The sequence below is a fragment of the Anomaloglossus baeobatrachus genome, chromosome 5, assembly GCF_048569485.1.
Source record: "Anomaloglossus baeobatrachus isolate aAnoBae1 chromosome 5, aAnoBae1.hap1, whole genome shotgun sequence".
Lineage (NCBI taxonomy): Eukaryota > Metazoa > Chordata > Amphibia > Anura > Aromobatidae > Anomaloglossus > Anomaloglossus baeobatrachus.
In genome coordinates, this window is record NC_134357.1 from 554,941,565 (window position 1) to 554,969,363 (window position 27,799).

The window sequence follows — 27,799 nt, forward strand, 5'->3', positions numbered from 1 at the left end:
TTGTGGAGGAACAGAAGGTCATATATCCCCTATGGATGATGTATAGTTCTGACAGTCTACAATGTCCACTAGGGATATAGATCTGACCCCTTCAAGGATCCTTGTCCATTGATCGTCAGTAACGGCCCAATGTCCCTTCCCATTTACACATAATAACAAGAGGATAATTTCACACATATTTGGACAGCGGCATTTTATAAGGTCCAGAAATATCACCAGACAGACGTTCTCCGTGAATTAGATATTGTGCTCAGCATCGTGTCTGACCACAGTCCAAGTTTCTTAATTCTATTTTGTGTAATAAAAGCTTTTACTGGATCAGATCTGAATATATTGATAATGAAATCTATGAGGAGGTTAAATTCTTCTAATTACTGAAACGAGCAGAAATCATTATTGGACAATAGGCGGCTAAGTCTCGTAATACCTGATGAAATCCATTTCTCACACCCATCTAGATGTAGGAATTCAGGAAGGGTATGATTGTTCCCCACAGATGTATAAAAAGTTCGGCCTTTATCTCCTAAGGGTTTTATTGTAGATCACAATTACACACAATTTCTATCACACAATGATTTTTTCTTTAAACTTTTGTAACAATCGTTGCATGTTCAAGTCCTCCAAGGGGAAAGGAGACAGAAGAAATATCTCAGAAGGTATAAATATATGAAATACAAACATAACATACAAAGGTTAGCGTGTAAGACAAGGTCTGTATGAAGAAGAGACGGGAACAGGCAAACATCAGAGTAAATATGTCTACCATGGGAAAAAGCTATATAGACTCATCATAATATGCACATATATACACCCACAATAAATGATGTAAAGGTAGAATGACATAAAAGAAGCAGAGTGGAATATATACAGCAGTAATAGGATGCAAGTTATATATAGATATATGTGTATAAGTATCCACTAAGTATTATACCAGGAGTCTGAAACTCAGCTGGGTGTATGGGACGGACATAGAAAAAAATAATTGAGAGGTTCCGCATTCCTTGCAGGACAAAGTGACATTTTTAGTGATTCCATAGTTTCTTCTATACACCTTGGGATCACTGTTTTTTTTTTTTTTACTTTTTTTGCTTGTTTATTATAACAACCCTGCACTTTTTTGTTTAGTTAAGTTTATATATAAAAAAGCATTTTTAATAACAAAAAAATCATGCTTTATTTAGATTTTTTTTTACATTTTATCATCTTCTTGTAATATTGTTTTAAAATTAGCAGTATCATATAGTAATCTTAGCTAACATCTTGTAGTAATGTCCCCATGCTGCAGTAATGTCCCCCATCCGTGTGCCCTGTATTAATATGCTCATCCTTTTAGTATTGTGCCAATTCTTGTGCCCTGTAGTATCGTGCCCATCCTTGTAGTATTGTGCCCATCTTTGTAGTATTGTGTCCATCTTTGTGCCCCGTAGTATTGTGCCCATCCTTGTAGGATTGTGCCCATCTTTGTAGTATTGTGCCCATCTTTGTGCCCAGTAGTATTGTGCCCATTCTTGTAGTATTGTGCCCATCCTTGTGCCCAGTAGTATTGTGCTCATCCTTGTGCCCTTAACGCAATCAGAAACAAAGTTTCAAAAAATGAGTATAAAAGCTCTTTATTGTATATTAATTAAAATACAAAACAATGCAATACAATATTATATCAAAAGCAAGATTGCCAATCCATCAAGTCTGTAAACCGTAATATACCTGCACTAATAAAAATCAGTAAATGTTTAGAAACACTAAAATATTTATTTTATTCCAAAGTTGAACTCTAAAGGGTGCTTTACACGCTGCGACATTGCTAACGATATATTGTCAGGGTCACAGTGTTTGTGACGCACATCCGGCGTCGTTAACAACGTCGCAGCGTGTGACAGGCTGGAGCAACCTAAAACGATAGCAAAAAAGACAAAAATCGTTTGTTTTGGAGAGGTCGTTTAATTACAAAAAATTGTCAGGTAAGTAGCGATGTTGTTCCTCGTTCCTGCGTCAACACACATCGCTATGTGTGACACCACAGGAGCGACGAACATCTCCTTACCTCCGTCCCACCGGCAATGAGGAAGGAAGGAGGTGGGCGGGATGTTCGTCCCGCTCATCTCCGCCCCTCCTCTGCTATTGGGCGGCCACTTAGTGACGTCGCTATGACGCCGAACAAACCGCCATCTTAGAAAGGAGGCAGTTCGCCGGTCACAGCGACGTCGCTAGGCAGGTAAGTGCATGTAACGGGTGTAAGCGAGGTTGTGCGACACGGGCAGCGATTTGCCCATGACGCACAACCAACAGGGGCGGGTACGCTCGCTAGTGATATCGATACCGATATCGCAGCGTGTAAAGTACCCTTTAGACCATCCAGCGGTAGAATGATTTATCTACACGTAAATATATTCAAAATGTCACATTAATTATAAGAAAAAATTGTAGAAAAAAACTTGCTAAGTGCACAAGGATGTTTGGTAAAACGTAATATACCTGCACTAATGAAAAAAATCAGCACGCGTTTAGTATTTATATTTAGCGACACTGAAATTATATATTATTCCAAAATTTAATTCAAACATCAACTAGTGGTATAATAAATTATCAACTAATAAATATGTTTAAAACAATACATTTAAATATAATGAAAATTAACTTACTTAGTGCAAAATTGGTATTCGGTCAGGCCCTGTTGCCTCATCCTTGTGCCCTGTAGTCTTGTGCCCATCCTTTAGTAATACTCAAAAAAAAAATTCTCCTCAGTTCTCTGTGTGCCCATGATCAGTGTTTGCAGAGTTTTGGAGGCAGCATGTTTCAGCTGCGTCCAAAACGCTGTGATGTACAGTACAAGCATAGTGGATGGGATTTCTAGAAATCCCATGCCACTGTGCCTGTGCGGCCCGCAGACAACACTGATCTGCAGTGCGGCTTTCAGAGGGCGCAGCATGTGAGTTATTTGCTATGGAGTCGCATGCGTCCTCTGCAGGGAGAACACAGCGAGGAGACTGCAGCGTACTGAACCCTGATCGTGGGCACGGGCCACTGCGGTCTCCTGTGATCTCCTGCAGAGGAGACTTGCGGCCCCACAGGTCATGCCCCGCAGGTCAGGATTCACTGCGTCCAGGACGCAACGGGTCTGATCGTGGGCACGTATCTTACCTACTTGTTGTGGCCAGCAGACCCCGTGAAGATCGCGGCCCTATGCCGGGGATCGGCGCCGGCAAAGCTTTACTACAGTTGAATTATTTGCAGTGCTGCGCAGCGCATCTTTTTGCACTATCCCAATGGCTGTTCTCTGCCAATCAGATGCAAGGAGGTGACGTTATACAGCGACGTCACCTCCTTTCATCTGATTGGCGGGCAGCAGCCATTGGTATAGTGCAGAAAACTCCTCTGCGCAGCACTGCAAAGAATTCAACTGTGCTCTGCTGGCAACGACCCCCGGCATACGACCGCAATCGTCAAGGGGTCTGCGGGCCGCAACAAGCAGCCTAAGGGGGCGCATGCGGCCCGCAGGCCGTGTGTTTGAGACCTCTTTTTTAGAGTATGTATAGAGTATCCAGGAGAACTAGAGGGGAGCGTACAATATACTAATGTAAAGAGTCCATAGCAGAAGATATAACCGTAAATTGCACCAAAGAAAATGGAAAGATCACTGAACTATATGGAGCCATAGAAGTAATCCCTATAATAACACTCACATGTAAAGCAGAGTAATAGATGTGCATCCCGCACCTTAACGAGCGTTTCACTGTGTCTTTGTTAGGGGTTGTGTAAAAAAAAAAAGGGAAAGGGTTTGGTATATATAGACCTGCCAGTGGCCGGGCGCCGATCAGTGGAAGCATCATAAGGGTAAGTCAGAACGCCAGTCACATGGCCGGACGCCAATTATTAATGGGAGTATTAAAAGTGTAACATTTTCAAAAATGATAATAGGAAATAAGGTCCATAAAAACAAAAAAAAATGTAAAGGGATCTCAATGACTGTGAAACTCATACGGTCTTCAGATGGCAACAACAAAAACATTGATGACCGGTTATCTAGACGTTCATTCAAAACGTCACTTACTTTCTGTTACGAATCGGCGCCGCCATAGCCGCAAGCAGCCTGCTGCGATTCCAGTTGCGCCCAGGCGCTGGCTGCCATTTTTGGCCGTGCCTCGGGTCATCCAGCTGGCTGCTTCCTCCTCTAGATCTAAGTTTGGAGATGCGGCTAGTGCGCATGTGTGTGCCGATTTACCCCAGCCAGAGCCAAAGTCCAGTGTTTCGCCTAGTGAGCATGCTCAGCCTGACTGTGCCATTCCTGAGGCTGTGCGCTCAGTTCAGGCTACTGAGCATGCTCCTACGCTTAGTGCGAAAAGCTTCATTGCACAGGTAGTTGGACATCGTGCCATGTCTAAGTGCTGTTATGTGCCTATGGAGCATACTCGGGCAGATACACCGTGTGCAGAATTATTAGGCAAGTAGTATTTTAGAGGATTTTTTGCATTATTGATCAACAACTACCGTATTTTTTGGACTATAAGACGCACCTGACCATAACACGCACCCTGGTTTTAGAGGAGGAAAATAGGAAAATAAAATTTTAACCAAAAAATATGGTCATGACACACTGTTATGGGGCGAGGATCTGCTGCTGACACTGTTATGGGGGTAATGTCCCCAAATTCTCTACTAAGGTACCCCATTCTGATAAGGATCCTCCTGCCTTGTATATGATCCTGCTCATATACCCCCCATCCTGCTAATAATATACCCCCCATCCATCCTGCTCATGATATACCCCCATCCATCCTGCTCATGATATACCCCCATCCATCCTGCTCATGATATGCCCCCATCCATCCTGCTCATGATATGCCCCCATCCATCCTGCTCATGATATGCCCCCATCCATCCTGCTCATGATATGCCCCCATCCATCCTGCTCATGATATGCCCCCATCCATCATGCTCAAGATATGCCCCCATCCATCCTGCTCATGAAATGCCCCCATCCATCCTGCTCATGAAATGCCCCCATCCATCCTGCTCATGAAATGCCCCCATCCATCCTGCTCAAGATATGCCCCCATCCATCCTGCTCATGAAATGCCCCCATCCATCCTGCTCATGAAATGCCCCCATCCATCCTGCTCATGAAATGCCCCCATCCATCCTGCTCATGAAATGCCCCCATCCATCCTGCTCATGAAATGCCCCCATCCATCCTGCTCATGAAATGCCCCCATTCATCCTGCTCATGAAATGCCCCCATCCATCCTGCTCATGATATGCCCCCATCCATCCTGCTCATGAAATGCCCCCATCCATCCTGCTCATGAAATGCCCCCATCCATCCTGCTCATGAAATACCCCCATCCATCCTGCTCATGATATGCCCCCATCCATCCTGCTCATGAAATGCCCCCATCCATCCTGCTCATGAAATGCCCCCATCCATCCTGCTCATGAAATGCCCCCATCCATCCTGCTCATGAAATGCCCCCATCCATCCTGCTCATGAAATGCCCCCATCCATCCTGCTCATGAAATACCCCCATCCATCCTGCTCATGAAATGCCCCCATCCATCCTGCTCATGAAATGCCCCCATCCATCCTGCTCATGAAATGCCCCCATCCATCCTGCTCATGAAATACCCCCATCCATCCTGCTCATGAAATGCCCCCATCCATCCTGCTCATGAAATACCCCCATCCATCCTGCTCATGAAATACCCCCATCCATCCTGCTCATGAAATGCCCCCATCCATCCTGCTCATGAAATGCCCCCATCCATCCTGCTCATGAAATGCCCCCATCCATCCTGCTCATGAAATACCCCCATCCATCCTGCTCATGATATGCCCCCATCCATCCTGCTCATGAAATGCCCCCATCCATCCTGCTCATGAAATGCCCCCATCCATCCTGCTCATGAAATGCCCCCATCCATCCTGCTCATGAAATGCCCCCATCCATCCTGCTCATGAAATGCCCCCATCCATCCTGCTCATGAAATGCCCCCATCCATCCTGCTCATGAAATACCCCCATCCATCCTGCTCATGAAATGCCCCCATCCATCCTGCTCATGAAATGCCCCCATCCATCCTGCTCATGAAATGCCCCCATCCATCCTGCTCATGAAATACCCCCATCCATCCTGCTCATGAAATGCCCCCATCCATCCTGCTCATGAAATACCCCCATCCATCCTGCTCATGAAATGCCCCCATCCTGGTAAATGGCGTGTATCCTGTGGCACAGGAAAAAAAAAAAATAAACGTTTATACTTACCTTCCTCACTCCCTGAAGCACCGATCTCTGTCTCAGCTGCAGCGCCGCTGTGTGGAGCCGTCACCGTTGTCTGCAGCATCGCGTCTTCCTGTCTGTGCCGGCGGTAAGCTGATCGATTCTGGTGGATACTAGCGGCGCGCACAGCGATGACGTCATCGCGGTGCGCGCCGCTAGTGTCCAGATCAGCTGACCGCCGGCACAGACAGGAAGACGCGATGCTGCAGGGGGGCGGCTCCACACACGGTGACGGGTGAGTACACTGATTCACTGCACCCCGCGCTGATAATGATGCACGGGGGGCAGTGAATACAGCCGCACATGATCACTCCAGGCTGTAGTTGCCAGGGGTGATCACGGCCGGCTGCTAATTATGCACGCACCCCCCCCCGCCCATCTGTCAGCGCCGGTTTCGCTGAGAGATGATGGGCGGGAGGATGGGCGTGCATATGTAATGAGCGGGCCCACGTGGTCACGGCAGGCTGTTACAGCCTGCTCGTGCCGCCGATGACCCGCTGCACCGCGGCACCCTCATTCCCCGCAGCCTTATAGTCAGACCATAAGACGCACCCCCCACTTTCCCCCAACATTTGGGGGGAAAAAAGTGTGTCTTATGGTCCGAAAAATACGGTATGTTCTCAATCAACCCAAAAGACTCATAAATATCAAAGCTTAATATTTTTGGAAGTTGGAGTGGTTTTTTTTTTTTAGATTTGGCTATCTTAGGAGGATATCTGTTTGTGAAGGTAACTATTACTGTGCAGAATTATTAGGCAGCTTAATAAATACCAAATATATTCCCATTTCACTTGTTTATTTTCACCAGGTAAACCAATATAACTGCACAAAATTTAGAAATAAACATTTCTGACATGCAAAAACAAAACCCCAAAAAATTAGTGACCAATATAGCCAGCTTTCTTTATCATGACACTCAACAGCCTACCATCCATAGATTCTGTCTGTTGCTTGATCTGTTTACGATCAACATTGCGTGCAACAGCCACCCCAGCCTCCCAGACACTGTTCCGAGAGGTGTACTGTTTTCCCTCTCTGTAGATCTCACATTTTATGAGGATCCACAGGTTCTCTATGGGGTTCAGATCAGGTGAACAAGGGGGCCATGTCATTATTTTTTAGACCTTTACTGGCCAGCCACGCTGTGGAGTATTTGGATGCATGTGATGGAGCATTGTCCTGCATGAAAATCATGTTTTTCTTGAACAATACCGACTTCTTCCTGTACCACTGCTTGAAGAAGTTGTTTTCCAGAAACTGGCAGTAGGTCTGGGAGTTGAGCTTCACTACATCCTCAACCCGAAAAGGTCCCACAAGTTTATCTTTGATGATACCAGCCCATACCAGTACCCCACCTCCACCTTGCTGGCATCTGGGTCAGAGTGGAGCTCTCTGCCCTTTACTGATCCAACCTCTGGCCCATCCATCTGGCCCATCAAGAGTCACTCTCATTTCATCAGTTTATAAAACCTTTGAAAAATCAGTTTTAAGATATTTCTTGGCCCAGTCTTGACATTTTATCTTATGTTTCTTGTTCAAAGGTGGTCATTTTTCAGCCTTCCTTACCTTGTCCATGTCCCTGAGTATGGCACACCTTGTGCTTTTTGATACTCCAGTAACGTTGCAGCTCTGAAATATGGCCAAACTGGTGGCAAATGGCATCTTGGCAGCTTCACGCTTGATTTTCCTCAATTCTTGGGCAGTTATTTTGCGCCTTTTTTTGCCCAACACGCTTCTAGCGACCCTGTTGGCTATTTGCCATGAAATGCTTGATTGTTCGGTGATCACGCTTCAAAAGTTTGGCAATTTCAAGACTGCTGCATCCCTCTGCAAGATATCTCACAATTTTTAACTTTTCAGAGCTCGTGAAATCTCTCTTCTGACCCATTTTTCCAGAGGAAAGGAAGTTGTCTAATAATTAAGCACACCTTATATAGGGTGTTGATGTCATTACACCACACCCCTCCTTATTACAGAGATGCACATCACCTGATTAACCTAATTGGTAGTTGGCTCTCAAGCTTATACAGATTGGAGTAGGACAACATGTATAAAAAGAATCATGTGATCAAAATACTCATTTGCCTAATAATTCTGCACACAGTGTAGTTTGATTTCTGAGACTGTTGTTCAAGCTACTGAGCATGCTCAGGAACTTCGTGCATCACAGGCTAGGTCCGGTAAGGACCTCACTGGGCATGTCCGTGAGGTGGCAGGCTCTGATAGGCCGACATACATCAGGTGCCCTGATGATGTGGCCACTCCGGACTGGCTCGTGGAGGCCCGCCCCTATGACACGGCATCTCATCATTGGTCGTCAGACGATGACTGGTGAGGTGTTTGGGGAGTGGCAGCCATGAGGTCATCAGTTACGTGGTGGTTCCGGATAGGTCGCTGGTGATGTCGCTGATGACGTGGCACTCCGCTATTGGACCTTAGAGGTGCCATTGGGGTCCACTCTGGGTTTGGGGTGGACCCAGGTTATAAAAGGGGCTGGAGAGAACATGGAGGTGCGCAGTCTTCACATTTGCTCAGACAGAGCACACCTCCATGTTAGAGCCTCATTACGGCATAAGCCATAGATTGAAAACGGTAGGCAGGGTTAGGCCTCCGGTGTTTGTCATGCCAAGACACCCGTGGCTCAGCACATTAGGGTCAGGCGCCAGGCTTCCACCTCCTACCATCCAGTTCTGCTAGTGCAGCCCAGTGGAGTCAACTGGGCTGCGGCTGCTGCGCCACATGCACTCAGTGTGCCCCCTTCACAGTAGGATTGGAAGCAGTAGGACATAGCTTAATCAGGGTTAGGTGCCGGGTACTCGTATCTGTGCACACCTGTACCTCGGTATGGTGAGGGACGGACTCTGTCCTGGCAGACTGGCTCCTCGGTGTGCCCCCTACGCACACGGGCAGCGTACCCCAGGACCTCTGTTAGGTTAACAGGGTGTTCCTGAGCTGGACGTGTGGATCCTGTGATGCCAACAGGGTTCACAGTCTCCTGATCCGAGTGACGTTTAACTCGGTCAGGCTCCTATTAGTTTCAGAGCCACCCAGCTCTGTATCCTCCGCCTAACCTCCGAGTTCCCAGCAGCTCTTTTGTCATCTGGAGCACAGTGGGCCCTGACTGGCGATTGCGATATATACCACCTCATACTAATCTGCCAGTCCCCCGTAACACTTTCTCTCTTGAAAGTGGATCATCTAAAATTGTTAGACATCAGAATGAGGACAGAAGAACCGATGTGATGTGATTATGACGAGATCAGTTGGGAGATGTAAACACCACGATGGAGCGACATGTCTTAGAAGACTATTGTAAACAAGGAGAAAAAGAAGAAAATGGCACAGGAATAATTGTAAAAAAGTAGATTTTATTAAATATTAATAAAAATATTTCACATCAACGCAAAATATATATTTTTACAACAAATATTATAGAGAAGAATGAGGTCAAAGTGGTGCGAGTGGACTGATAATTGAATGTCAAAAAGAACACAATTGGAATGACAAAAACCTTGCCATATCTCGCATAACCCTGCCAAAATGAAGAAAGATGTGTAAACCAGGTAAGTCGTCCCAATATGTAGAACCCATACAAAATGTAGGTCTGAGATTTTGGAAAGTACCCAAGAAGTCACCACAAAAGCCACAAAAGACCCATAGGACTATGATGGGTGTAGGAGTACCAAAGGGAACCTCTGAATCGATGTAATTAGTTAGACCAGGAAAGATAACATACAAAATCAGCAGAGGTCCCTGGTACTCGTGTGGAGGTAGTCAGTGAGAAAAATAGATGCACCAATGAAAATTAAAAAGGAAAAAGAAAAAGAATTGCACCCAGATACATAAGCCTGTGTTAAACAGGGAATGCCAAAGGGAAGATGGAGTAGAAAAAAGAAAAATAATGAACACTGGTGCATCTATGATTCTGCTAGTGCCCGGTAAAGGGCGACTAGTCATGGGTCAAAGAGGTGGGGCACAGAGGATGTAAAGGCCACGTGTGTGGATGAAAAAGACTCTACCAAAAGGGGTACACATAAGAATTATCACATAAAGTCCCAATGGGGGGAGAGATGCACCAGTGAAGATCATAAAAGAACAGAAGGTGAGCCCAGATACATAAACCTGTATAAAACAAGGAATGCCAAAGGGTAGATGGTAAACAAAAGATTAAATGATGAACACTGGTGCATCTGCTGCCCTGCCTGTAAGGCAACTGTAGTCGTGGAAGTGAGAGGTCTGCAGAATATAAGGTGAAGAACTCACTGATCACTACAGGCGGGTATCAGGGATATAAACTAGTGCGTCTGCAACCCAACCTGTAAAAATGTTATAGTCGTGGAGGTAAGAGGTCTGCAGGATATAAAATAACGGACTCACTAGTTACCACAGGCAGCTGGCAGAAGTTGTGACACCAGTGTGTCTGCAGCCCTGCCTGTGGGACAATTATAGCCGTGGGGGTGAGAGGTCTACAAAGTATAGGACAACAAACTCACTGGTCACCACAGGCGGTAATCAGGGATTAAAGGGAACAAAAGGTGGTGGGAAAGCCGGCGGCAGCGGAGGTCAGTAAAAGCACGTGCAAAAAATATACCGCTATCACAGGCAGTCAGAGTAAATGGGAAGCCAAAATAACCCGGTGGAATGGCTGGGCGTGGTGGCAGGTAGAAGGCCCTGACGTCCGTTTCGCTAGGCGCTTTTTAGCCATGTATTTATTGTTTACAATGTCTTAGAAGACTAGTCTGGAAGGTCAATTCCAGGTAGTAACCCTTTCAATGTAAATATTACCTGCACCTCAGATCAGCTTTTTGTCTAAAGATCTGACATTTCCTTCTTTCAAAACCATAAACACACTCACAACCATGAAACATGGCCATCTCTTCCCCAGAAAATTGCTTGTAAAGAGGAGTCATTACAAGTCTGAGAGGATTGAAATCATCAATACAACTCAAGAAAAAAAATGATTAAAGATTTTGGAGTTTCTCCTTTTACAACAATAGGGTAAATATTTTTCCTAATCACCTATGTAAAAAATCTAAAAGTCTTCCATCTCGTTCCTTCTGTCCAGCTATTTACATCTTTTTAGAATGGTTTCTGCTAACGATGAAGAAATGAGTAAACAACTTAAATTGTGCCTAAATATTTCCAGATCAGAGAGGTTAGCTCTAAAAGATCTTCAATCTTGGTAGGATGTCGTCTTTAAGACCCTGACAAAGGGGCAAAGATTGTTCTGTGGCCTACAGAAATGTATGAGGAACAAGCGTTCAAACTACTTAATGACACAAAATGTCACAAAGTGCTATTATGCAGCTCATTTTGGAAACAAATTGGAAAATGATGACCATAGAAGCCTTAAGGCCCCGTCACACGCAGAGATAAATCTTTGGCAGATCTGTGGTTGCAGTGAAATCATGGACATATTGTTCCATTTGTACACAGCCACAAACCTGGCACTGATTGTCCACAATTTCACTGCAATCACAGATCTGCCGCAGATTTATCTCTGTGTGTGACAGGGCCTTTACTTGAGAAAAATCCTAGGCTGCTGACATTATCTTCTTTCAAAATTACATAAGGACATTTTAAATTTTCGAGGGAGACCAATGCTATTGTGCAACGAAAGTATATGTGGATCTATTTGTTCATTTGTTAACAACCATCTTAAACCTTTGGTGTCATCTTTACCCTCTTTGATTTCAGATACTACAGCAGTCTTAAATATGTTCATTAACCTCCTTTTAGAAGACCATATGATGATTGTAACGACTCAATATCTGGCTACTTTTTCTTCCTTTGTTCAATAAATCAAGATAAATTTTCACTTGTTTCATCTCAGACTGACCGGATCCCTCGTCTGTTAAATGTGGATTGACTGCTAAATGTATATTGCCTCAGCACCTTTGACTGCATCAATCAGAAAAAATTATGCAGTCTGATTGAACTAGCAACCAATGAGAGAGCAGCTATCTCCCACTAACCTGTAAGACACAGTATCTTGAAATGAGAACTGAGGGGTATAAGAAGGGCCTTGCTCCTCTCACTTCATTTATTCTATAGCACATTAGCCTAGGATCTACGTTTCTAGCGAGAGGATCACTGAACTGCTTCACCTCATTCATTCTGCAGGACTTCAGCCTAGGATGCTCAGTTCCAGCTGGAGGATCACAGATCTGCTTCACTGCTCCACACTGAGCCCACAAATACGCTAGGAGAACCCAGGTTGAGAAAAGTCAATCACCTGGCTACATATTTTTCTGTGCTTGGGCAGCTTTCTAAGCTTACCTCAAAATTAGGATGCTGTTGGCTAGGATAGTTGGCCCTGGAAGCCTCAAAGTAACAAAGATTGTAATCCCTGGTGAATCAGCAGAAGGGTGAGACTCTTGCTTGTCCCATCTTGTGTTCCTGCTGGGAATTTACAATATGTTTTTGCCTGTTGGTGACCAATAAAGTCTTCCTCATACTGTGTTGTATGATGTGTATACTGCCCACAGGGAAGGAATGCGGGTGTGGCTTCAACCTAGGGACTTCGATTCCGATTGGAGACCATATCTGTAGTCTAGAGATTTCGACTCCGGCTGCCAGGATTATATCATCATACCAGAGACTACTTAAGGAGGAAACCCAGGTTGGGACAATTTGGTCACCTGGCTACAGACTTTGCGGACCTCAGCCAGCTTCCTAAATCTGGCGTTATTCCATTCTCGGTGGGTGCCCGCCGAAAGCGGGGTGCTGCTGGATTGGAGTAAGTAGCCCTGGAAGCTCTGAGGCAAGGACATTCTAATCCCTGGTGAGCCAGCGGAAGGGTGAGGCTCTATTGCCTGTTACATGTGTGTTTTGCTGGTTATGTGCTATGTGCCGTTAATTGTTTGGGGATCCAATAAAGTCTTAATATTGTGATTCCCTCATCCTGTGTTGTCTGAGTAGTGTTCCACCCACGGTTAAGGAGGTCAGCGTTCAGTTGGGATGAGCCCTGGGCTGTTACGAGGGGGACCCGGGGAAGCGTGCCAAGATGGGAAATGGACTGCTTCCGCCGGTCAAGGTCCACTGTGCGGTGTAAGGGACCGCCGCTATGGTGGGTGAAGAGTGAGCGGGTTGCTGCTAGCGATCGTCTGGAATGTCACAGACGATCTATGTACACCGATCTGCCCTAACCCGTGAGGGTTGTATGGCACAGATCTCACGGCTCGGTGTACCTGTTGCACGGGGAAGCACAGAGGTGCCCACGCACGTGTGCCAGTGGAAGTCACGAGAATATGGCACGAGGGTAGCACAGAGGTGCCCACGCACGTGTGCTTTCAATAACCAGGTGAGTCCAATGGAGACTTGAAGAGCTCACCTGGGACAGGAACACGGCCTGTTGACGGGGGTACTGCCGGAGCAGCAAGGCAGGAACACGGCCTGCAAACGAGGTACTGCCGGAGCAGCAAGGGCCAAGCCCACAAGAGACAGTAATGCCTGAGCAGTGGCGTGGCAGCACGCTGCCAGACATCCAAACATAGAAGGACGGTCGCGCGCCGCCATGATGGCAGGGGGAGCTTTTAAGGAGGTGCAGCTCCACCCGAGGGCGGGCGCGAGGCGGAGATGACGGACTTGACCCAATCAGGGTCCACGACGTCCCAGCCTGGCCAGTCAGGATTCACCACGTCACCAGCCTTGTCATCAAGCCGTGTGACGTCAGTGAGCGAATCAGGACCCACCACGCATTGCACATGCTCACCCTCCTGCCTCTGGGAAATAGAGGCGGGATCCTCGGTCTCACAATGTGCAGAGATAACGGGAATCTCACTGCTTCCCTGAGCAGTAAACCTCTGCACATTGCGCAGCCTCGCAGACCTTCGGGGCCGCTGAGCAGGAGAGTCTGCGGCAGGCCAGGAATGGGAGACCGCTTCACTCCTTGTAACAGGAGAACCACTAGGGGTCACCCTTCTGCTGCCTCTCTGAGAAGGTATCTCCTGCACACTGCGCAGTCTGGCAGACCTTCGGCGCTGCTGAGCAGGAGTGCTCGTGGCAGGCAAGGAATGGGAGACTGCCTCAGTCCTTGCCTCAGGAGAGCCACGAGATGTAACACTGGGCCATGCTGTCTTTCTAAAGGCGGCCGGTTCAGCGGATGAGAGCACCCACTGATCCCCGAGTCTCCACACTGACCACCTCTTTACTCCTTTCACTTCCACTGTCTACTCCGTTCTCTGTCTGACTCCGACTTCAACTGACTTGTTCCCTCCCTGAACACCTCAGAACCCCTAGGTGGGCATCACCACCTGCCTGGTCCTGCCCACTGGTGTGTCCCTATTGTCCTGGGGGGGTGACTAGGGTTTGATGGCTGGTGTTAGTACCTGTGTGGAGTTTATGTTGGAAGGCCCAAGAGGAGGGGATCCTGCATCTGGAGAGGGATGCAGTCTCCTGTGACAACCTGGCTCTGCCAGGGCGTCATATTTGCGACCCCTCCACCAACATTGCAGGATCTACGACGATGTATTACAGATGCTTATGCAAACGTGTCACCTACCATATTGCACAACGTGCAGCAAGATACAGTATGCTGTCCAGAGTCCAGATGTGCTTTGCAGCTGACGGTGGCCAGTTTGAGCATCAAAGTTACATGAGCGATGTGATGACCTGGACTCTGTCAATGCTTAGCAGGGGTTACATTTCTTAAAATTTAGCCAGACATGAAGATAGTTTGTTTATAGACGGGGGATAAGTCCCTCATTGTTTTTACAAGACTCTTGTTGACTCATGTAATGGCCTTGGCTAAGGAAGGCCAGACACCCAGATAAATCAATTATGCAAACTTCCCATTGTATTACGAAGTGAATTGCTAGATGTGATGTAACTTACATGTCTCACCCTTGTCTCTGGATATTTGAATATGGCTTGAAATCTAGCCAATAAGAGCCCAGTTTTTTCCACCAATCGTGAAGACCCCAGGGGTATAAGGAGGACTGTCCATTGCTCAGAGAGACTCTTGCTACATGCTACCAATCTAGGACCTGCGGATCTGATTGGCAAGCCATAACCAAACCTGGATTATAACACTAGATGGACTTCAGCATTGAATGCAAGGATTCAGCTGTGATACCAAGGACTACCTAAGGAAGGAATCCAGCTTGGGACAATCCAGTCATCTGACTACAGACTTTGCAGTCCTCAGCAAGCTTCCTAAATCTGGCGTTATTCCATTCTTGGTGGGTGCCCGCCGAAAGCGGGGTGCTGCTGGATTGGAATAAGTAGCCCTGGAAGCTCTGTGGCACGGAGATTCTAAATTCCTGGTGGGCCAGCGGAAGGGTGAGACTCTGTTGCCGGTTACATTCTGTGGTTTTGCTGGTTATCTGCTATGTGCCATTAATATTTTGGGGATCCAATAAAGTCTTAATATTGTGATTCCCTCATCCTGTGTTGTCTGAGTAGTGTTCCGCCCACGGTTAAGGAGGTCAGCGTTCAGTTGGGATGAGCCCTGGACCATGCTGTCTTTCTAAAGGCTGCCGGGCCAGCGGACGAGAGCACCCACTGACCCCGTGTCTCCACAAGCTCCATATGCGTGACCAGCATTCAATGTTTTTGGGGGAGGGGGGGGTTCATGGGTTTCATATCATAGCAATTCTGTATGCAAGGTGTCGATTCGTATTGAATTGATGATGCTCTACAATTTTTTAATTCACTTTTTTTCTCTCTCTTGCTCCGTTTTCGAGCTAAAAATGCTAACTCCGTTGTTTTCCATCAGGTGGTGCTATAGGTGGTTTCATTGTGTAGCGCATGGCTACTTTACTATACCTAGACACCACTTCTATGCCTATAGCTGCCGCCGTTCTCAAGTTAATGGCGGTGGACAGGATATGGGTGGACACACTGTATATAGCAAATAACCCAAACGGTAAATATGGGTGTCCCCTAGAGCTGATAGTAAAGAGAACAACCCAAATATAGCAGACACCCCGACGGGTTTTTCTTCCCACAGAGGTTCATTAGGGGTATTTATAGTTGCCATTGTCCAAATTCAAACAATAAAGAATATATATACACAGATCATTCTAGATATCAATTTCAATTTATAAGCAAAATAGCCACAATATTTGATTCATTCCTGAAGGCAACACATTTCAAATTAGGCAGAATATTTTAGCAAATTAGCCATCCATATCCAGATCATTCTTGGAGGGAATATCCACTTCATAAATGCCAGATAAGCTCTCATATATGATTAAATATTTCTTTATTCCAGATATTCTCCTGTTACCGCATGCTCTTCCACTACTATGGGGTTGATAGTGGGTCACACAATAGGATAAGATAATCACCCATCAAGTCAAATTCTGGATATCTATATTCATTGATGACCAACCATATTTCAAACAGGGGATGGGCTTCAGACAGAGCAAACGTAGGTCAAGTTGACGCGCCCTCGGGGTCGGGGGCTTACTCCATATCAGGGAATATAGAAGAACTGACCCTGGACACACGTGGGAAAACTGCAGTAGGATGTTTATTGTTTCTTACACATAAATTGATAACATTTAGATGATACAGACGATCCTCGACAAAACGTGATTAACAAAGTCATTACTACAGGACGGTATGAGAAGGGGATTTATTCTAAAGAAACGCTAGAGCCTAAAATGAGAGAATCTGGGCCCCGGGGCTGGAGACTTCGGGCTTCCAGCGTGTCAGTACGAGATGGGGTCTTTGTCCCTGGATCTTCTCTACTCGGTATAATGAAACTCACTGATCTTATTCATATAAAAAGCATCTGATTAAAATAGAAACTGCCTAAATATGAGGAGCTTGTCTGATCTATAAGTCATTGTATGTAGGGCTATGGGGATAGCGCTATTCTTCTGTATAAAATATGTGATGTTGCCGTAGCCCTAATATTTCTGTACATGACGTCTCTGTATAGATAACTTTATAAATAAAGTGGAAGTGGAAAGGGGGGGGGGGGGGTTGGAGTTTTATTGTCATTTCTCTTAAAAAAAAAATAGAATTATCTGAATAGAAGAAAAAAAAAAGATTCTTCTTCCCACCATTTTCTATATATGCACTCAAATCTAACTTTAGATTTTAAAAAGGTATTTCGAATCATAGAAAATATAATCAAAGACCTCGTGCGGAGACGTAAACAACCGAGGAAAGGAAGGAAAAGAACGAGGAGGTCATATTGTCTTAAATAACAAAGGCCAAGAGCATAAGCTTAACCCCTTAACGACCGCTGATACGCCTTTTAATGGCGACAAATTAGGGTACTTCTTCCAAACCGCCGCTTTTTAACGCTTTTTAACGGCGGTCGGAAAAAAAGAGTCTAGCGCCCCTAGAGTCGGAAAATTTCCGGGGTCTCAGCTGCCGGCGGTAGCTGAGACCCTGGAGATCATGATTCTGGCCGGTTTTTCCGGTCCCCGCTCACGTGATCACCGGTACACACTGTTTACCGATGATCACCTTACAGTAAATGACCGCGCCGGTAAAAAATCATTTATCTCCCATCTGGCATAAACAAACATGTCAGATGGGAGATAAATCTCATCCCCCGGTCCTCTCCGGTCCCCCGGTGCCGCCAAAGTGTCCCCCCACCCCCACCTTCCTCCCAAAAATCTAACATGGCGCTGCGCACACCGGCGCGCACAGCAGCACACCTGCAGCATTTACCCTGTTCCTCTGGTTTCTGTCGCATGTGCTATGACACATACGACAGAAAACTGCTCCCCAGGCCCTGCCAGGTCACCCCCTATTCCCCCCAGTGTACCCCGGTGTCCCCCGTACCTGTCGGAGCGCTGATCCCCCGCGGTCCCCTCCTCCATCACAGTGAACGCCGGTCACACGTGCAGAGCGCGGCTGACAGCTCAGCTTCCTGGTTTGCTTTCAGAGACGCTGGCTGCTGCTCGCACTCTGCAGCTGTGACTCAGGGAGGGTGGGTGCAAATTCTTTGCACCCACTCTCCTCAAATGGAGGGTCTGCACTCCTAGAAAATGGGAGATACGTTCCCTGAACGTGCCCCCCATATTCTAGAAGGTCCAGAATCGCCGCGGAACTTTCACAATGGATTACAGCAGGGACCCGATTTTTTTTTTCTTTTCAATAAATTGGTCAAAGAGGGAATGTTTTTGGGGAGTGTTTTTTCAAATAAATTTTTTTTTTGTTGTCAATTTTTTTTTTTATTACTGTCAATTAGTTATGTCTGGTATCAAATAGACGCCGTGACATAACTAATTGCTGGGCTTGATACCAGGTGACATTACACATCTGGTATCAACCCCATTTATTACCCCGTTTGCCACCGCACCAGGGCAACGGGATGAGTTGGGGCGAAGCGCCAGGATTGGCACGTCTAATGGATGCGCCACTTCTGGGGCGGCTGCGGCCTGCTATTTTTAGGCTGGGAAGAGTCCAATAACCATGGCTCTTCCCACCCTGAGAATACCAGACCCCAACTGTCAGCTTCACCTTGGCTGGTGATCTAATTTGGGGGGACCCTATGTTTGTTTTTTTTTTAATTATTTATTTATAAATAATTAAAAAAAAAAAAAACAGCTTGGGGCGCCCCTCCAAATTGATCACCAGCCAAGGTGAAGCTGTCAGCTGTGGTTTGCAGGCTACAGCTGTCTGCTTTACCCTAGCTGGCTATCAAAAATAGGGGGGACCCCACGTCATTTATTTTAATTATTTTTTTTCTTTTTGGGCTAAATACAAGGCTAGGCACCCTTTAGTGCCACATGAAAGGCACTAAAGGGCGCCAGCTTAGAATATGCAGGGGGTGGGACGTTATATATGTTTGACATCTATCCATTCATCCATTGTAGCATTTTACGCTGTGTGCCCACAATCAGGGTTTGCAGCGTTTTGGGCGCAGAGTGTTTTCCCTGCATCCATAACGCTGCGTTGTGCAGTAGAAGCACAGTGGAAGGATTTTTAGAAATCCCATGCCCACTGTGCTTCTTTTCTCCGCAGCATAAACCGACCTGTGGTGCAGCTTCCCGAGCCTCAGCATGTCAATTTATGCTGTGGAGATGAGTGTTCTCTGCAGGTAGAATAGAACTAAAGTCCACAGCAGCCTGAACCCAAATCCTGGGCATGGGCAGCTGCGTTCTCCCGTGGACAACACTCACATCTTTGCAGGAAGGCTGACACTGTGTACTAGACGCCGTGTCGCTGGATCATGGCCACATAGCCTAACAGTGAGAATATTGTTGCTACAGCAACATTTTTGTGAAGTACCTGTAGATTCAAAAGGCTTACTATACTCCTGAATAAAATCCTTGAGGGGTCCAGTTTCCAAAATGGGGTCACTTGTGGGGGGTTTCTAATGTATAGGTACCCAAGAGGCCCTGCTAATGTGACATGGTGCGCGCAATTTATTTCAACTTTTCCAAAATTCAAATGGTGCTCCTTCCATTCCAAGCCCTCCCATTTATCCAAACAGAGGTTTTTGGCCACATATGGGGTATCCCTGTGCTCACAAGAAATTGGATAACAACCTGTGGGGTCCACGTTTTGTTGTTACCTCTTGAAAAAGTGAGAAATGTGATGTTAAAGAAACATTTTTGTGAAAAAAATGAAAATTTTCAATATGGCAACCTAAGCTTATCAAATTCTGTGAAGTATTCGTGGATTCAAAATGCTCAATATACACCTAGATAAAAGCCTTGAGATGTCTTGTTTCCAGAATGGGGTCACTTGTGGGGGACCTCCAGTGTTTAGGCACTTTAGGGGCTTTCCAAATGCGACATAGCGTCCACTAATTATTCCAGCCAAATGTTCAGTCAAATGGCACTTTTTCCCTTCCGAGCCCTGCTGTGCACCCAAACAGTTGATTTCCACCACACATAAGGTATCAGCATACTCAGGAGAAATTGCACAATAAATTTTATGCTGCTTTTTTTCCTTTTACTCTTGTTAAAAAAAAAAGCTATGTGGTTGAAGTAACAATTTTGTGGTAAAAATGTATTTTTTTTATTTTCACAGCTCAACATTATAAACTTCTGTGAAGCACCTGGGGGTTCAGGGTACTCACCAAACATCTAGATAAATTCCATGAGGGGTCTATTTTCCAGAATGGGGTCACTTGTGGGGGACCTCCACTGCTTAGGCACCTCAGGGGCTCTCCTAATGCAACATGGTGTCCGCTATTGATTCCAGCCAATTTTGCAGTCAAATTGCACTCCTTCCCTTCCAAGACATGCCGTGTGCCCAAACAGTTGATTTCCACCACATATAAGATATCACCAAACTCAGGAGAAATTGCACAATAAATTTCATGGTGATTTTTTTCCTGTTACCCTTGTTAAAAAAAAGCTACCTGGTTGAAGTAACAATTTTGTGGTAAAATTGTATTTTTTTATTTTCATGGCTCAACGTTATAAACTTCTGTGAAGCACCTGGGGGTTCGGGGTACTCACCAAACATCTAGATAAATTCCTTGAGAGGCCTAGTTTCCAATATGGGGTCACTTGTGGTGTTTTTTTGCTGTTTACGTACCTTAGGGTTCCTCCAAATGCGACATGGTGACATGGTGCCCGCAATCTTTTTCAGCCAAATTTCCTTTCCAAAATTCAAATTTTGCTCCTTTCGTTCCAAGCCCTCCCATTTGTCCATACAAAGGTTTCAGACCACATGTGAGGTATCACCGTGCTCATAAAAAAGTGGGTAACAAACATTTGGGTCAAATTTTTGGAATTACCTCTTGAAAAAGTGAGAGAATTGATGCTAAAGCAACATTTTTGAGAAAAAAATGACAATTTTCAATATGACAACGCAACGTAACGTTATCAAAATCTTTGAAGTACCTGTGGGTCCAAAGTGCTAACTATACCCCTCGATAGAAGCCTTAAGGGGTCTAGTTTCCAAAATGGGGTCACTTGAGGGGGGTTCCTGCTTTTTAGGTACCTTAAGGGATCTGTAAACGCAACATGGTGCCCGCAATCTGTTTCAGCCAACTTTGCTTTCCAAAATTCAAATATTGCTCCTTTCGTTCCAAGCTCTCCCATTTACCCAAACAAAGGTTTCTGACCACATGTGGGGTATCGGTGCGCTCATAAGAAAGTGGGTAACAAAGTGTTAGGTCAAATTTTTGGTGTTACCTCTTGAAAAAGTAAGAAAATTAGTGCTAAAGCAACATTTTTAGGTAAAATGTTAAATTTTTATTTTTTTTCATTCCACATTACTTTAGTTCCTGTGAAGCACCTGAAGGGTTAATAAACTTCTTGGATGAGATTTCAGTACCTTGAGGGGTGCAGGTTTTAGAATGGTGTCACTTTTGGGTATTTTCTGTCACCTAGGCCTCTCAAAGTCACTTCAAATGGGATGTGGTCCCTAAAAAAATGGTTTTGTAAATTTTGTTGAAAAAATGGGAAATTGCTGATGAACTTTGAACCCTTCTAACTTCCTAACCCCAAAAAATGTTGCTTCAAAAATTGCGCTGATCTAAAGTAGACAAGTGGGAAATGTTATTTATTAATTATTTTGTGTGACATAACTCTGTGGTTTATGGGCATAAAAATTAAAAGTTTGAAAATTGCAAAATTTCTTTTTTGTCAAATTTCAGATTTTTTCACAAATAAAATAAAAAAATATCATCCTAACTTTACCTCTAACATGAAGCCCAATATGTCACGAAAAAACAGTCTCAGAATCACCGGGATCCATTTAAACGTTCCAGAGTTATAACCTTATAAAGTGACACTGGTCAAAATGGCCTGGGCATTAAGTACAAAACTGGCTTCGTCCTTAAGGGGTTAAATAATATCAGGTCTTACAGAGGAAAAATGGATATACTTTTAGAAAAATGAACAAACAGTTAAACCTTTGTTAGTGAGAAATTGCAGTAATAAGAGTATTGTATCCAAGATATTTAATCCCATAATGAGTGAAGAGGTTGGGCGACCTCTGCTCCAGCAAAAAGGAAATGGAGGAAGAAGAAATGAAGAACATTAGTTTAGATACTCAGACTTTATTGGGAAAAAATTTTTTTTGGTGTCAGGTTAATGGGACAATTTAGTAAGAATTTTCAATCAGAGTCCCCTTAGACCGTATAATATGTGTATTGGGGAATAGAGAAGGGGGTCAGTTCCCAATGATGATGAAAAACATACTACTAAACTTAGCGGAAAGTGATGACACTCAATCACACCAGATGTTTCCACAAAGAAGGAATGGATCGTAGATGGAAATAGTAAGTTGTAATAATAACATGTTTATTATTGTAGTATAGAGAATTTACAGACATTGCTCAGACATGGAGATTGTGCGCTGAAAGTAAAACGAGCTTTACACGCTGCGACATCGCTAACAATTACTAGTGATGTCGAGCACGATAACACCCGCCCCCCGCGTATGTGCGATATGATGTAATTGCTGCCGTAGCGAACATTATCGCTACGGCAGCGTCACATGGACTTAACTGTCCTGCGACGTCGCTCTGGCCGGCGATCCGCCTCCTTTCTAAGGTGGCAGTTCGTGTGGCGTCACAGCGACGTCAAATGGCAGGCGTCCAATGGAAGCAGAGGGGCGGAGATGAGCGGGACGTAACATCACGCCCACCTCCTTCCTTCCGCATTGCCAGTGGAGGCAGGTAAGGAGATGTTCCTCACTCCTGCGGTGTCACACACAGCAATGTGTGCTGCCGCAGGAACGAGGAACAACATCGTTAATAAGAAGAAAACGATTTTATGTTTCAGGACGACCTCTCTGCGGCAAACGATTTTGGCCGCTTTTGCGATCGTTTAAGGTCGCACATAAGTGTCACACACTGCGATATCGTTAATGACGCCGGATATGCGTCACAAACAACGTGACCCCCGACGATAATTCATTAACAATATCGTAGAGTGTAAAGAATGAACTAATGAATGGCAGATCGCTGAGATTGGGAGTTAGGAAGAAGAGGGAGGAGGAATGTTGGGTATTTTGGGGGGAGGATTACAATATTCTTCTCCACATAGTGAATATATAAATGAAATTTTCAATACACATGGAATATTGCTTTTAATTGATTTTTAGAAAACAAACGTCTATTAGTAATTTTATATATTATAATTCTAATGTAAGTTCTAATGTGCTTCCCTTTCTTGTTTACTTTCCTTTACTTTTATTGTCTTTGTGTTTTCCTCTTTGGTTTGTTAAATCTATATTTTCTTCTTAGAGGTCAACAAATTATAAATTAAGTAAAACATTTCTCACCTTCTAGGTATGATAATGGCATCTAAACTTGTGAGTTTTGTGATGCTTTAAAATATGTCATTTGTGTGTAAAAGCAAGATTTGATTGATCTGCAAAACATTTCCCACATTCTGAACAAGAAAAAGGTTTCTCTCCTGTGTGAGTTCTCTGATGTATAACAAGACTTGTTTTATCTGCAAAATATTTCCCTCATTCTGAATATCAATATGGCCTCTCCGCTGTGTGAATGCTTTCATGTTTAGCAAGATCTAAATTTTGTTTAAAATATTTCCCACATTCTGAACATGACTATGGCTTCTCCCTTGTGTGAGTTCTCTGATGTGTAACAAAATAGGATTGATCTGCAAAACATTTCCCACATTCTGAACATGAATATGGCTTCTGCCCTGTGTGAGTTTGCTGATGTGCAACAAGAGATGATTTAAAAGCAAAATATTTCCCGCATTCTGAACATGAAAATGGTTTCTTCCCTGTGTGAGTTCTTTGATGCATAACAAGACCTGAATTACGTGTAAAACATTTTCCGCATTCTGAACATGAATAGGGTTTGTCCCCTGTGTGCATTCTTTCATGTTTAGCAAAACTTGATTGATGTGCAAAACATCTCCCACATTCTGAACATGAAAAAGGCTTCTCCCCTGTGTGAGTTCTCAGATGTATAACAAGACCTGAATTACGTGTAAAACATTTCCCGCATTCTAAACATGAATAGGGTTTCTCCCTTTTGTGCATTCTTTCATGTGTAGCAATACTTGATTTATACGCAAAACATCTCCCACATTCTGAACAGAAATATGGCTTCTCCCCTGTGTGAGTTCTCTGGTGTCTAACAAGATGTGACCCTCGGGTAAAACATTTCCCACATTCTGAACATGAAAAGGATGTCTCCCCTGTGTGCATTCTCTGGTAATTAACAGATTCTGAAGAAAACCTTTTCTTCCCTGTGTGAATTTTTTGGGGGATTTTTTGATATTCTGAAGTTGAAAATGGCTTCTTTCCTGTAATAACACTTCTATTTTTAATGCCTCTTTTATGATATTTATTTTTCTTAATAGTCTGTGATGAGTCAGATGATAGATCTTTGCTGTGAAGGGATGATGGTTTATCTGCAATACTGGTATTCACTTCAGTTATATCTTGTGTGATGTCAAGATCATCTGATTTTAAAACTGATGACAGCTGTGCCTCTGATCTCCTGATACAGTCATCTGCCAGGAATAAAAATACATTTTAATTTTAAAATTTAAGGATATAATTCATAAAATAACTTGTAACGCTTTTATCGGTGTCCCCGCACGGTCCTGCACCCCTTCCCTAGCGGGGACTCCAGCAGACTTACCCTCCCAGCCATCCATTGGTGTATTCAGTGTCCCCAATATTTGCCATCTCCGAGTGGTTGCGCACACCGCGCAGAACTCCTGGGAGTGTGCGCAGAGCGCTCGCACCTATTGTGAAAAGGTCAGCGTGCCCTAACCAGGAAGTGCCTCTCAACCTATGGCTAAAAAGAACTAGGTATTTAACGTATCCTCCCGCTATGCGTGGTGCCTGGGAAACGTTATCTATTCTTAGAGACATGTTGCTAGTTGTCAGGCCCATTTCCTGAGTGTTATGCTGTGTGTTCAAAGGCTTGTCTTTATCCTAGTATCTGCTGTGCCTGGCAGACCTGGTGCATCTATCTATACCAGCTGTACCTGCCAGGCATTCAGTGACTGTCAGTATCCTATCCCCGACTCCTGGGGCCAGCTGTCGTAGTAGCAAGACTCCCTAGGGTAGCACCAGGCACCTACCTTCCAGCACAAGCCTATCCTCATCATCAGAGACTCTAATACGACTAGGTAGTCACTTATGCAAAACAAGGAAGCCGCCGAGACACTATTACATGTTTCTCAACGCTGGCAGGTAAGTAGCTAGGTCTTTCACCGGGAAGGAAAAACCACGGGAAGGGCAGTCTCCAATCAAGGAAACCACTTATGCCAAAACATGGTATCCATCTACAGACAGCTGTTTCGGGGTATTTGCCCCTCATTAGTGTGGAGTAGGAAACTGGCTAGTATGAGCAATGCCTAGTAGAAGACTATATAGGTAAGGATGGTTGACCTTAGGGAGATCAACATCCAGCACCGCGGAGCACCATCACGTGGATTTCTCAATGCAGTGATTCTAGAGCAATGCCCCCTGGGAAATATGCAAAACAAGGAAGCCGCGGAGACACCATCCCATGTTTCTAAACACTGGCAGGTAACTAGCCAGGTCTTTCACCAGGAAGGAAAAACCACGGGCAGGGCAGTCTCCAGTCAAGGAAACCACTTATGCCAAAACATGGTATTCATCTACAGTCAGCTGTTTTGGGGTATTTGCCCCTCATTAGTGTGGAGTATGAAACTGGCTAGTGGGAGCAATGCCTAGTAGAAGTAGTAGTAGTAGCCTCCACACTTCTTTGGACTGTATTGGAAAAGTCCTATCCCATCGATGCGCTAGTACCCCAATTTTGGAGCGGGTTGGGGATGAATCTTGAAGTCTTCATCCCCGTCGGGTAAATTACTGGGACGCGTGAAGCTACTTCTTGGCCTAGGGTCCACGTACCTCGTTGTGCCGTGGCACCTGCCCGGTGATGACTCAAGGCCGCCGGCTGGCCTCCTCGGCAGTCCGTGCCCCTTGACACGATCCCCTGCGACCGGGGTTCCAGCTCCTACCACGCCCAGACCAACGTCAGAGTCACCTTCACCTCCTTCTCCAGTGTAAAGTGTTCCTAGGATTTTGATTGGCTAAGCTGTTAGCAACACCAAAGGACCAGGATCCATAGCAAGGAGGAGTGGATATTGTGCAGAAGGGCAGGTTGCACAATACCCTGTGACGGCCTGATAGGCCAGGGCGTCACATGAGTGAATCACATCACATAAAGAAGGATATAGAAAAGAAAACTGAAGGAAAATAGACCAATCTATTAGGGGTGAATATTATAGATATAGATAGTGTTGTATCATGGTAGTTGGGAATTCATGGGGAAATAAAGGAGCAGAAGGATTGCTGTGTAAAAGGTAGTGGTAAATTGTAGAGGATAAACAGAGGGGTATGGACATCTGATAAGGATTGCTGTAAGGTGTTAAAGGGATTACTGCAGGAGTTCCTATCTTAAGGCCCCGTCACACTAAGCAACATCGCTAGCAACATCGCTGCTAACGAACAACTTTTGTGACGTAGCAGCGATGTTGCTAGTGATGTTGCTGTGTGTGACATCCAGCAACAACCTGGCCCCTGCTGTGAGGTCGTTGGTTGTTGCTGAATGTCCTGGGCCATTTTTTAGTTGTTGCTGTCCCGCTGTGAAGCACAGATCGCTGTGTGTGACAGCGAGACAGCAACAACTAAATGTGCAGGCAGCAGGAGCCGGCTTCTGCGGAGGCTGGTAACCAATGTAAACATCGGGTAACCAAGAAGCCCTGTCCTTGGTTACCCGATATTTACCTTTGATACCAGCCTCCCCCGCTCTCACTGTCAGTGCCGGCTCCTGCTCTGTGCACATGTAGCTGCAGGACACATCGGGTTAATTAACCCGATGTGTGCTGTAGCTAGGAGAGAAGGGAGCCAGCGCTCAGTGTGCACTGCTCCCTGCTCTGTGCACATTTAGCTGCAGCACACATCGGGTAATTAACCCGATGTGTGCTGTAACTAGGAGAGCAAGGAGCCAGCGCTAAGCATTGTGCGCTGCTCCCTGCTCTGTGCACATTTAGCTGCAGCACACATCGGGTAATTAACCCGATGTGTGCTGTAACTAGGAGAGCAAGGAGCCAGCGCTCAGTGTGCGCTGCTCCCTGCTCTCTGCACGTGTAGCTGCGTGAGCTGGTAACCAAGGTAAATATCGGGTTGGTTTCCCGATATTTACCTTAGTTACCAAGCGCAGCATCTTCCACGCAGCGCTGGGGGCTGGTCACTGGTTGCTGGTGAGCTCACCAGCAACTCGTGTAGCCACGCTCCAGCGATCCCTGCCAGGTCAGGTTGCTGGTGGGATCGCTGGAGCGTTGCAGTGTGACAGCTCACCAGCAACCTCCTAGCAACTTACCAGCGATCCCTATCGTTGTTGGGATCGCTGGTAAGTTGCTTAGTGTGACTGGACCTTTACCTAGCACATGAAATTAACAATGCAAGGATAGCTGACTCTGGCTTCACAAGTCAGGGATAGCTGTAGGTATGCTAAATATAATGAAAGGAATGTTAAAATTGGACTAATCATGTGGAGAAGGGATAAACTATTGTCCCCTGAGGCTTAGCTAATGATTAAGCCTCATTTCTGGCCATTAGTGATAAGCGGTATCCACCACTGTGTGGTAGAAAGAACTGTGTGAAGTGTCAGGCTTAAGAACTGACGTG

At 45.3% G+C, this 27,799-nt stretch overlaps 1 protein-coding gene across 1 annotated transcript in view; it reads right to left on the minus strand.

The window, feature by feature from the left end:
* LOC142312987 (uncharacterized) overlaps nucleotides 1-27,799 on the minus strand; it is a 159,560-nt gene that overhangs the window by 122,027 nt on the left and 9,734 nt on the right. Inside the window, 1 exon segment of the mRNA XM_075351976.1 lies at nucleotides 23,762-24,642. Within this exon segment, the coding sequence (XP_075208091.1) occupies nucleotides 23,762-24,334 (573 nt within the window). The 5' untranslated portion in view covers nucleotides 24,335-24,642.